At 31.9% G+C, this 12,831-nt stretch overlaps 1 protein-coding gene across 5 annotated transcripts in view; it reads left to right on the top strand.

The window, feature by feature from the left end:
• The window catches only part of LOC128186279 (uncharacterized), a 43,494-nt gene that overhangs the window by 7,183 nt on the left and 23,480 nt on the right, over positions 1-12,831 (top strand). For all 5 annotated transcript variants that reach the window (XM_052856083.1, XM_052856104.1, XM_052856097.1 and 2 more), the window contains exons 4-16: positions 442-735; positions 1,434-1,565; positions 2,762-3,055; positions 3,311-3,577; positions 4,040-4,345; positions 4,478-4,603; positions 4,785-5,087; positions 5,217-5,519; positions 6,538-6,680; positions 9,255-9,412; positions 9,542-9,686; positions 11,442-11,637; positions 12,012-12,262. In XM_052856083.1, the coding sequence (XP_052712043.1) occupies positions 442-735; positions 1,434-1,565; positions 2,762-3,055; positions 3,311-3,577; positions 4,040-4,345; positions 4,478-4,603; positions 4,785-5,087; positions 5,217-5,519; positions 6,538-6,680; positions 9,255-9,412; positions 9,542-9,686; positions 11,442-11,637; positions 12,012-12,262 (2,918 nt within the window). The remainder of the gene's footprint in view (positions 1-441; positions 736-1,433; positions 1,566-2,761; positions 3,056-3,310; positions 3,578-4,039; positions 4,346-4,477; positions 4,604-4,784; positions 5,088-5,216; positions 5,520-6,537; positions 6,681-9,254; positions 9,413-9,541; positions 9,687-11,441; positions 11,638-12,011; positions 12,263-12,831) is intronic.

The following is a 12,831-nucleotide window of genomic DNA, read 5'->3' as shown; positions in this document are numbered from 1 at the left end:
GTAATGCCACTTAAAGATGCTTAAAGGTGGCTTAAAGGTTGTATAGCCTTTAAGCTCCTTTAAGCTCCTTTAAGTCACCTTAAAGTCACCTTTAAGGACTTGCTTAAAGATGGTTTTTCGCCCTGTGTATCCTGCATGATGACATAATTAATAGAAAAATAACTTTCACACAAGGGGCAGAGATATGCCATCATAGAAAATTTTCAGTATTTAACGACAAAAGGAGTAAACCTGTTCTAAGGAAAAGCTAAATATCCTTTACAATTTGACTATCTTGGCTGAAGTACATTTTGATATGTAATATTGAAATGTTTGAGTTATCTTGCTGGAGTGCATTTATCTTGTTTATCATGAATTTCACATTTGTTCCATTGTTTATGCATTTAGTTTAATACATGCATTTATATTCTTTATGGTCCTATTTCTTCTTTTCAACCATAGGATGTCCAGTCGTGATTCTTTCACCAGAATTAATCGCTACACATATCGGAACATCTTTGACATTTAAAGCTGTTATATACTCATACTTTGATGAAGCACTGGAGTCTAGATGGTCATGTTTAACTGGAATAATTGATATAAACGATCCGAAGTTTCTTGGTAGTAAAAATATTCCGTTTCCAGAGCTGGTGGTAAATAATGTCACCTTTGAGGATGATGGTGTTTATGAGATTCAGGTTCGCATAAATGACGGATGGTGCACTGGGAATAACGTTACTCTGGACACGATTGGAGGTTAGTATGTTTTTTCAGTGTTCATTTCCTAATTACATTTATGCCATCATCATTCAAGGTCAGTAAATAGTAAATGAAAAGGACACTAAGAGTTGGAAAACTTTGAGATATGAATTTTTTCAATGATGATGATGAAAAAGCAAGCATATGTAAAGTGTTTCCGAGGTCACTTTCAAAGCACAAACGATAAACAATTGTTACAGTATTAACGACTGTCATTTTTAATGAAATGTAAGGAAATTAAATGCAGACGATCGGAAATCATATATTTATGTTCTTAAGAACAATAAAACTGTATGACAATCAATATATGTCGTGAATGGGTATTTCAAATACAATTGCATTTTAAACAAATGCACATGATCATACAAGGTTTAAAAAAAGATGGTGTTTTATTCTTACGATTTGTCCATTCTCAACAATGTATTTACTCTTGCGTCATTTTTATTAGTTTCTGTTTACTGAGTCAATCATAACATCACATAATTTATATTTCATTGCACGCCATTCAAATTTTGTTTACTACTAAGATAAATGAACCCAAAACTAGCTAAATCCTTTAATTTCCGACCGGCAAGTCTTTATGTGGTTGGGAAAATTTACATATTCACACATATCTAACTGATATTGTACACATGAAGAAACAAATAAAAGTAATTTTTTAATGCTTGGAACTATTATTTTTTTTGTTCGATTAGTTTTAGACTTAGACGATCCGTGCAACAGTTCTAAAGAGTGTGACCTACTGAAGAACTTGGTTTGTTCCTCGTTGTCTCAGACCTGTGTCTGCAACAATGATTCTTACCACAGAAATCGGGCATGTTACCTAAGTGAGAATATTGAAAATATATTGCCTCATTTTGACTTTTTTTATAATAACATACGCTACACGTAACTCTTTAACGATGTCATTCCTGTTTATATATTCATGTGATTATTTAAATCAAAGTATTGATTAGGAGTTATGAAGATTAGAACTAGGAATCTTACATTGAGTTATAGAGGATGTATGTTGCACTTTATCTGTAAGATATACACTTTAATGTGAAAATTTTACACTTGAATATATTGATTTTACAATTTAAGTAATCTTTTCCCTGTTTTATCTTTAAATTTTACACTTGAAAATGTAGAATTTACACATTGATCTGTATATTTTAAACAGTCATGTGTTAAATTAACACTGTTGTAAAAAACTGTACTTTTTAATACGTAAATTTCATACTTTAAAGGGTTAATATTTAATACATTTCGCTGTGAAATTTACATTTTTTTCTGTATCAATATTTTTCTTTTATGTTAAGTTTGCATTTGACGCCTCTTGTTCCTGACAAAAGATTATGAAGTCTAAGGAACGGAACTATTCAACTGGGGAAAATTTCAATCTTTGACTTATTTGATTCTTGTGAAAGAACTTTAAAGTTGGCATCAGAATTCCTGTTATTCCAATAAAACCCGAAAAACTTTATGATAAATTTGATCTACACATTTACATTGATTTACACATGTCTAACTTTTACACATGTAAGTGCAAAATTTACAGATTTAAGTATACATTTCACAGATTAAAGTCTAAAATTTACAAATTAAAGTGAAAAATGTACACATTAATGTGTAGAATTTGTAGATTTAAGTGTAACTTTTTGTTATTAAAGTTTTCTGCATGTTAAATGTAAAATTTATAGATTAAAGTGTAAACTTAACACATTAAAGATAAATTCTACAGATTAAAGTATAAATTTAACACATTAAACTGTAAAATTTAACACATTAAAGTGTAAAATATACAGACTAAAGTTAAAAATAAGAATAAAGTGGCACTGATACGCTTCTGTATTCTTGTCACCAAAAATATGTTCATTTACACAACAATTAAGCAAAATTTTCAGTATTCGCAATACTTTTATTTATCATAGCGTACATTTTTGTTTTAAATGTAATCAAGCATTAGGCGAAAGCGCACCCCTCCCCCTCTTTTTTTGAATTGTTATATTTGTTGGTAAAATAGTGTTTTATCTGATTTTAGGAACCCGCTTAAGAGCTATCTTCTCTTCTTCAAAGACATCAACTACTAATATAACAGTTTGGTGGAATCATCCTTACCAAAATGCTGACCTTGTTCAGTCATACAACGTGTCACTCAGAGCATATGATTCTTCATACAACTTTAAAACTTCTGTAGAAATGCAAACAAATTACACCTTTGAATCATCTTTTCTACCAGGCTATTTGTACTTTTTTGAAATAACATCCGTCGTATTTTTTAACGACTCTGAGGCTACGATATTTGTGAAAACGGATACTGTCAATTTAGTCGTTGGTAAAAAAAATTCTTACCTCTTCGTGTGGACATAATTATGTAAAATATAAATGAATATCTTATGTATGCTTTAACTTCAAAAGGTGAAAACAAAGTTAAGTACAAATCTTATGTTTGTAAGTTATAGTTTAGAATAAATCGATTTGGTTTTCAACTATTTTAATCAAAATCCGTCCATTCCAAGTAATTTATATATACTTTTCACAGGGCTTAATCTTTATTTAAACGAGCATTTCCATTTGTTTATTCAAAAAGATCTTCTACCTCCACGCCCAATGGACACAAATGCCAGTTTTTTTCACCCACAGCTGCTTTTTCTAAGCTTGCCGGAAGACAACTATAATGTGGATTGGTATAGTATCTTAATAAACGGCTATTGGCAGATGGTAAATCGGAGAGAACATTATTGGCCAAAACATTTGGAACCAGGCACAAATTACACAATACGGATAGAGGCGTATTCTTGGTGGTCAGAGAGTTATAGCAGAACTTCTACATATGATGGTTACATAAAGACACAACGTAAGCACAAAGACTTTCTATATCGTGTCTTGCCCAATCATCATAAACCGTTTTACCAAAAAAAAATTTCAAATGTAAAATAAAACAATAATATCATTTCCATGATGATTCATTTGGTATGGCTGTTATGAGTATACCCCATGTCGGCAACTTGTCTTACTGGGGTTTATTTTTTCATATAAATTTTAATCTTTTAAATAACCAAAGAAAAAAGAAAAGTGCCATGAATAAGATATCACTAATAATGTTACAACAATGTATATAAAATTTGTAGGCATTTGACTTCAAACCATGCATTGATCCAATCCTTGAAACATTGTGTATATGCAAGCAGTTTTTTTTCTCTATAATAAATGCTTACAGTAACCAACAAACGATAATACTATGAACAACATTCCTTTAAAAAACGAGGCTACAATGTTTTTGTTTTACAAAAAGGAATTAAGTATCTTTTCATGTTAGGTGTCCCAAAGGTCACTTTTCCAAGTTCAGAGTTCAGCGTTCCATTGTTGTCCAAATTAGAAATAACAGCAACAGTTCACAACATCTCCAATATCCCACTTACGACTGCCGTAAAGTGGCAGAAAAACGACGAAGATATCAATATCACTGATACCAGATTCATTGGAAGTACCGAGGATTTAACTGCTCCAAAACTGGTCATCAGCAAAGTGGATTTCAACAATGATCATGGCCAATTTTATCGTTGTGTAGCAACCAACTCTGAAGGATCGTGGACTGCTAGTGCAAGAATAATTGTACATGAGGGTATGTTAATAAAGATATCATATTATTTATCATAAGCTATATCATATCTAATAGAAAATTGATTTTAGTATTTTGCCGTATCAAATGACATGATTTCAATACAAAAAAATTATTTTTTCTACAATAAATCAGGTTTTGAATTTCTTGAGTCTTGTAATCGGAGTGAACAATGCAGTCCAGGGAAACACCTGACCTGTAGACAGAGCAAGTGTCTCTGTGAATACAATTATTACCACTACAACTACACATGTTTCTACAGTAAGTTAATTACTTTGTCTTATACTTGTACCATAATTTGTTGCACACACTGTTTACTTAATAAATCAATGTAATACCTATGACAAATTCAATTTGTCTTCAATAAATAGCTGTAGCAATTATGAATACAACTGATTTTTATCGTATACCCATTGCTTCTGAATATAAATTTATATTACAGGATATGATTTGCGAGAAAACCTTTATATCGACATCGATACGTGTAAAGGAACCCTAAGATGGAGTCATAGTCCCAACGACCATGATCTAAGGATAGAACACTTTATCTTTAGACGATCAGTACAAAATAACCGTTGGGTATACGAAGACACGACGTCAGTAGGAATTGTCACTCAATATACCTTCAGTCAATGCATTTTACAACCTGGGCGTCTATACAATTTTTATATTCGATCTAATGTATTACTGACAAATCCCAATGAAACATTTCATATCTATTCCAATTCCAGGACTGTAATAATGGGTATGTAATGATTTATTTTATGATAGTTTTATTTTGATTAATTAATATGCATACAAGATAAAAATATTAGAACATTAGTCATCAACCTAAAGCATACTATTATTTACTTTACGAAATCTTTATCAACAGAACTTTTACCACCTGGACAAATTGATAGGAAGAGAAGCACTTTCTCTCCAAACCAATTAATGTTAAGATGGGAACGATCTGGTCAAAATACCTTTCTGAATCACTATAGAGTAGAGATTGATGGCCATCAGCAGAAGACCTTCGGTAGTATCCCAAAGATTTACTGGACAAAGCATCTTACGCCTGGTGCAAGATACAATGTTACTATAACTGCAGTGAGTTATGGTCATTTAAGTAGTAGGGATTTCAGGTATGGAATCAAAGAAAGTAAGCCATATGTGGATTGGATTGAAACAGATACAGGTATGTGTATCTCAATGAAAATATTCACCACTGATTAGCAGTACAGTGGTAACTCTAAGCACGTAGAAATACTTCAAGCCGTTTGGTCCAACGTTTTGGCTATTGTAGAATCAAATAATTTTCAATTTTTTGAAAATGTTATGGACTATTTCCTATTTATAGAAGCAAAATTGGTCTCTTTTCAAATGTAGAAATAATCTAACTTGATAAGAATTATTATTAAATAATAAATAAAACTTATGAACACAAAAAAGCTAATGCACCATGGGCGTGTTATGAAAACGGAAACGCTTGGTTTCGTCCCCGATTGCTTTGGTTTATTCAGTCTGCATTTTATGCATCAATTGAAAAAACATTAAACTTCAGAAAGGTTAGTGAAAATGCACACATGTATATTTATGATTTCCCAAACCATTTTTTGAATTAATTTCCAATGCCAAATTTGTATTAAATCCACCTAGAATTTGTAAGCGAATCTTAATGAGGGGCGAATTGACGCTTCGCCGTTTAATGTAAATTAAGGCTCCTTGGAATGCATACATGTAGTATTATACACGTAAAACAACCGTTTTGCAGCTTAAAATTTGATATAGCATCAGGCAAAGCAGTTTTAAATTTATTTTTTTTTCTTCATATCAATAATAAACACAATGATAAGGATTGTAAAAATTTAAAGCAATATGAGCTGCATATTTCATGTAGGGTTTTTTTTTTACTAAAATGTTCTTTTCTACTTTAATGACAAAAATATCATGGTTTTTTATTTCTGTTAGTTAATTTCCATCGGATATTCCGTTAAGAAGCCTTATTAGGAGCAAAATTGAATTATTGTCGCCCTGTACAAAAATTGATTTGCTATACATTCCTTAAAAGAGAAATATTTCCTTTGACAAAAATTACTGATTTTTTCAAATCTTATTTAACAAAGTTTAAGTTATATGCAGAATTATCATACTAGCAGGTTTTGTAGCAAAATAAAATAAAAAAAAAATACAGCTCATATTGCTTTAAATTTCAGGTGATAAAGAAGGTTATTCGTATTTGTCGTTTGGACAAAGAGACAATTTGCTGAGAGGAGATGACAAAACAAGTGCAGCCCTTAAATCCCCCATAACGATCTATGCCGGGGATGTCTTAGAAGAGGGATTCAATTTCGTTCGGGTAAGCTTTTTAATTGAAACCACAATTAACAATGATCACAATATATGAACAAAAAGTTACTGTGATTTAATGAGGCCGGGTCTAATTTTTTCTGCCCTGGATTTTTGAATTTCTAATGATATAATTATTATTTAAAGATAAAAAAAAATAAGACATTTACCACACCGTTTGTTTAAGGGGTCATCTCAAAGTTTGTTATTTTTTAACATAGGACCCTTTGGGATTTTGCTTGAAATGTATCAATTTTGCGCATCTTTTACAATTTTCTTAAACTTCTGCCCTAGGGATTTCTTTTTCTGATCTACATATTAAAGTTTTTGCCAAAAGGCATCAAATGGTCAAATAAAAAAAACCTTTTACCTCCTGGTTTGTTTCAGGGATCTTATCAAAGTTGTTTTTTGTATGCCCAATTTCCCAGATTGTCAGATAATGGCTATTTTTTATTTGACAAAGAAAAAAATGGTGATCTTTATAGTATCATTAAAACATTTAGACATATTTTAGTAATAAATAAATGTATAACATCACATATTTAAGGTCATTAATATAAATGATACATGGTTACTGTTTTGAAATTTATGAATTAAGTTATATTTAGGCGGGTTAAGAAAACGTGACAGAGGGCTTGGCTTGCTGAACCTTCTTCAGGTTTTCAACCCGAGCACAAATATAGCTTATACTTCGAGACATTTATGTTAATTCCACAATATAATATCAATTTTACGCATCAAACGAGCTATTTTTAACAAATTACGCTGAATATCTGCAGTTGAAACTATCACGCCATGGCGTCAACAAAGCAATAATATGACGTCCCAATACAAATGAAACGCTGCGCGAAAGCGTGCATACTCGTTTTGTACTCGACCTCGTTAAAATGGAATTTCATTGTAGATCCTTAATAATAAGATCAAGAGGATCTATGCTAAATTAAGTTACGATAAGTTTTGAAACATTCGATCGAACTTGGTAGTCTACATATTTTTAGCTCACTCGAACTGAAGGCTCAAGTGTGCTTATCTGATCCCATTTTTTGTGATCCGTCTGTCTGTCCGTATACTTTTCAGATTTTCAACATCTTTTCCAGAACCACTGGACAAATTTCAACTTAACTCAAAAAAACACCCTTAAACAAAGGGGATTCAAAGTTGTAAAAATTAAAGACTACACACATTTTCAAGGGAATATTATTTGGAATTATTTAAAATTTTGGAAAATTTTTCAAAAACCATCTTCTCGAGAACCATTTAACCAGGAAAACTTATGTGTAAGCATCCTTAGGTAGTGTAGACTCAAAGTTTTTCAAATCATGATCCCTTGGGGTAGGGTGGCGCCACAATGGGAGTCGAATTTTTTTGAAAGGAATATATATAGAAAAATCTCTAAAAATCTTCTTCTCAGAAACCAATTGGCCTAAAAAGCTGACACTTGTGTGGAAGCATCCTCATGTATTGTAGATTCACATTTGTTCAAATCATAATCCCCGGGGGTATAATGGGGTTACAACAGGGGGTGGGGGTGGCAAATTTTTACATAGGTATATATAGAGAATATCTTCTATAAAACCATTTACCTGGAAAAGGTGTAGTGAAAGCAACCTCAGATAGTGTATGTTCAATTCTTTTTAAATCAAAATCTTGAGGAGTAGAGAGGGGTCACATTGGGAATCCAGTTTTACAAAGGAAAACATTTCAATTATTCACAAAAACTGATATGGTATAATATACATGAATGGTTTTATTTATACATGTATGCAAACATTTCGACATATAGCTGATTCTTTAAAATTGTGTAGTTTTTGGCCCCTGGAGATTCTTGGGCCTCACAATGAGTTCAAAGTTTGATGTAGGATTATATATACCATGTATAATCAATTGTTTAGGATGTTTTTTAAGAAATGCAATGCTCAACAGGTGATATGACTATAAAATCATCCTGTTAGAAAAGGGATTTAATTTTAAACATAAGAATATCCAGAGTGTATAAAATGGATTTTTATCTATACAGGATTTACATGTATTATACTACATTGTCCAGATATTTTGTATTATGACTCCATTGAGCTGATTTTATCATGCCTATTGTTGCTCAGGTGAGCGATGTGCCCGATGGGCCTCTTGTTTTAAAAAAAACCTTGTGATAACTTTATATGTCACTAAATTGTGATTTTATTTTGAATTGAACAAAACAAGAAAGGTAATACATGTATATTATATTTGATCTTTTCACAAAGCTTAAGATTCTGTGCTGTAGTGTAAACCTTCTTGCTATGAGCTATATTTCCTTGGAGGCAATGTAGCTGTTTTTTATATAGTACAGCAGTTATAAAGGGATTATGTTAAATTTTACACATTTGGAACTGATTTTAAAAAACACGAGGGAGAGAAGTTTTGCAATTAAATCGATGTCTGTGTAAAAGTAACTGATATAATATCATTTTGTCCCTTTTAATGGAATAAACTATTTTAAGAAGCAAGTTAATAAATCCACAAGACTGAAAGTACACCTATGTGTATTTTTTATTTACCATTTTTAAGTTGTATAAAAATGTTTTAGATATACTTTTTATCGTAGATTGGATCTAATGGTGTTATTGGACTGGGAGAAGAGTTCAACAGAATTTCAATACATGATATTAATTCTAAGCAACTTAAAAATAGACACATCGTTTGTCCATTTTGGTCAGATTTAAAGGACGATGATGGTTATATTTACTACAAGACATATCAAAGGTATGAAGCAATGAGCTCAATTTGTTGTGCTAAAATTTGAATGCTACAATAATTTTTAATTGTTTTAACGAGTGAACATATTATAACCACTGAAATTTCGATTGAAAGTGTTTCAATTATTGCAAACAGGGGAGTTGATGCGGAAAACGATTTATTTTTGGGAAAAGCAAGCAAGATAGTAAACATTCAGTTTGCAGACTTTCCCGATTTTAAGGCTTCCTGGCTTGTCAAGGCTACCTGGGTTAACATGACTCTCTTTGGTGCAACATCGAAGGTAAGGCGCATGTTTAATTGTGTTTTGAAAGTTTCAACGATTTATCAATAAATTCCTTCAGAAAACGATATTTAAAGGCGCATAGTTACCATTTCGGGCAAATGTTTTTTTTTCTTTCTAATTTTAATGTTTACAACGCTTTAATAATGCATTTCTAATGATGAACCAAAATATAAGTGCAAGTAGAAGAGTTATTAGCAAGATAGACAGCCCACAATTGTTTGTTATCTAAACAAGGTTCGTGCCATATTTTTGCTTACATTAGTTCAATATACCAGTTTTCAAGCTGATTTTATACCTGCTAATCGTTTTGAACATTAATAAACATTTCCTAGCGTTTGTTCCTATAGAATTTAATGAATTATTTTTGAAGTTGTCGTTTCAAAAACTGCTGTTAGGTGAGAAGACAAATTGAACAAGCATTCTGAGAGTATTGCATAAGCAATACACGTCCCCTACCGGTTTGTGGAAATTGTGAAAACAATGCACTGTTAGGCAGAATATCGAACCCGAACATTAAAAAATTGGGATTAAAAAAATTAATTTTCTCGAAAATATGTCAACCAGACGCTACAAAAGTGTAAACTTGATCTGTAGTTTGACATTTTGAAGCTGTTCAGCAAATTTCATATTATTCCTCAAACGCATAAAGAAAAAAAGTGTGGAAAACTGAAGTTGGACAGACAGACGGACGGACGGATAGACAGACTGACGCACGCAGAGGAAAGCTATAGTCCCCTCCGGTGAAACCGGTAGGGGACTAATAACGCGCGTTAACGCGCTATGATAATTTGTCTGCTCAACTAACGGCAGTTATTGACACGACGACGTCAAAAATAAATATTTTGATGATTAAATTTTTATTCCCTTATTGAAAATTTTGTTTATGAAATAAATCGGTATAAATTGCAGATCACGGAGTAAATTGGTAATGGGGTGTACAGCTGGGTTTTTTTTTCAGAACCGATACACTGTTGAGATGAGACTTGAAAGTATAATTAATGAAAGATAACTTAGATATACTGCTTTTAACAATAGAATTAACTTTATTGTTGTATAATTTAAAACATGGACTTTTAACAACATGATTGATATTTATTTTTAAACCGATAACTTAGAAATCAATATATGGGATATGCTTTTGTAAATTATACGCAGTGATTTAGTTGTTGCATTTAGGGGCATTTCAAGATAACATATTTTAATGGAAAAAACACAGTAGAATATAAATATTTTCATTATAGGTCTAAACGTGGAATTTTCTTTTCAACACATAACCGATGCACTGTTTACATAAGAAAGAATTGTAAACTTCGTCGAATGACACTCAAATTATGGTTGACTATTAGAAAAGCCTTTTTGAACATTGTAAACATGTAAAACAGAAAAATAAACTTTGATCAAATTTGTGGCAACGCCCCTTGAATTTTCATACAACTAGTATAAAAGAACCATATATATTGTGGCGACATAATGCCTTGCTTGATAATTCTGTGATTTGGTCGAACTTCATTAATAACTAATAAAAGTGAAAGCTATTGACACAGAAATAAGCCGTTTATATAATTTCCACTATCATATTCATCAATTGCATTAAGGAGGACACCTCATGAGAGTTTAAATACCCTAAAAAAACAGTTTTTATTTACTGCAAAAACCATGATGCACAGTGCCTGTATATTGTAGGACAAGCATGAATGTAAAAGTATTATAAGCATTGTATTTTAAATCTAAAAACTTAAACTTTTGTTGCAGACTATTACTTTTCAGTGGCTTTTGATCACGGATGGGCAAAGTACTTTTACCGTCTTCAATTATATCGATGTAAATCTTGAATCGATTAAAAACAGAAAAATAACGATTGGCTATCAATATGAAAAGACTTCTATGAAAAACCAATATTCAAATACAAAAAGGGCCTTCAAAATGAGTGAAAATCCAGGCAACAGAGGTAGGATTACACATTAGTAAAAATAGTTATCATTAACAATTAATTTGTTAAAATTCAGAAAAGAAATCCTATAGCGATTCATTCATTAATACGGTTTCAAACCTTTCTGGTGTATGTGCATTTGTTTAGCTAAACTGAACTGAAAATGAATCTATCTTTATTGATTAACTTTTTGATTATATTTTATCATCCCACTTTTATTCCAGTGACTGGTTAAGAGGTTGACGTCATGCTTTGAACGAAGTTTTTATTTTCGTTGCATGTCTATAAAACATTTGTTTCTTCATCAGCCTTATCATTGACTTGAAAACAATTTAGTGAATCGCAAATTTACTTGTCATAGATCTTTTAATATTGTTTCTGTTCCTTTTAAGGAGTAAACGGGTTCTGGATACATAAAATGACGACTGGTGATCCATTGAACAAAAATGAAAAGGGATGTTTCGATTGGTATATCAAAAATAAAGAAGAAAATATCTACATTCAGTTAACGTCCTTTCATAATCCTATTCTTTGTCCATGTAATGGCATCTTGCTAAGATTTGATCCCCGTTATGCCGTAAGCAGATTTGACACGATCAATCAAGTACTCTGCTATGCTACAATGATTGTTGGAAGAAACACGGTATGTATATTTTTTCGATAATATCTGCTTGAAATAAAGTGGGAAAAAATAAAAAAAATTATGAAACTGTTGTTAGGTCTTCAAAACGACGTTTGGAGATTTATTGTGTTTGCTCAGTGTTTTATCTTCTTCTTTTTCTTAACTATGGATTTGTCATTGCGTTTCTCAAAGCGGCCAAATGTAATTATACAAATCTCTAGAATGTGATAGGCCTGCATATCTAGTCGTGTTTCCCGTTTGAATTTTTTCATTTTGGGGTGGCCAACAACTTTTTGGGTTGGGGGGGGGGGGGGGTCAAAGGTGGGGGGGGGGGGGGGGGTTAAACATTGAATCTGATGGTAAATATCGTAGACTCTGTTGTAAATGGTTATTACTTTAAAACAGAGATAATAACATAGGATCTTCAGAATCATAAATTGACTGTTATAGGCAATAATATGGAGTTTGTCAGGTCTGCCCCCTGGTGTCATCCCTATCCTCAGGAATTGGAATGACCATATATCTCAATAACGGTTGGGATCCCCGCTTATAAACCACATATTCTTGTTCCTTGTGTCAAGGGGCTTCAA

The sequence above is a fragment of the Crassostrea angulata genome, chromosome 1 (assembly GCF_025612915.1).
Source record: "Crassostrea angulata isolate pt1a10 chromosome 1, ASM2561291v2, whole genome shotgun sequence".
Taxonomy (NCBI): Eukaryota; Metazoa; Mollusca; class Bivalvia; order Ostreida; family Ostreidae; genus Magallana; species Magallana angulata.
This window is presented reverse-complemented; position numbering and strand designations above follow the sequence as displayed.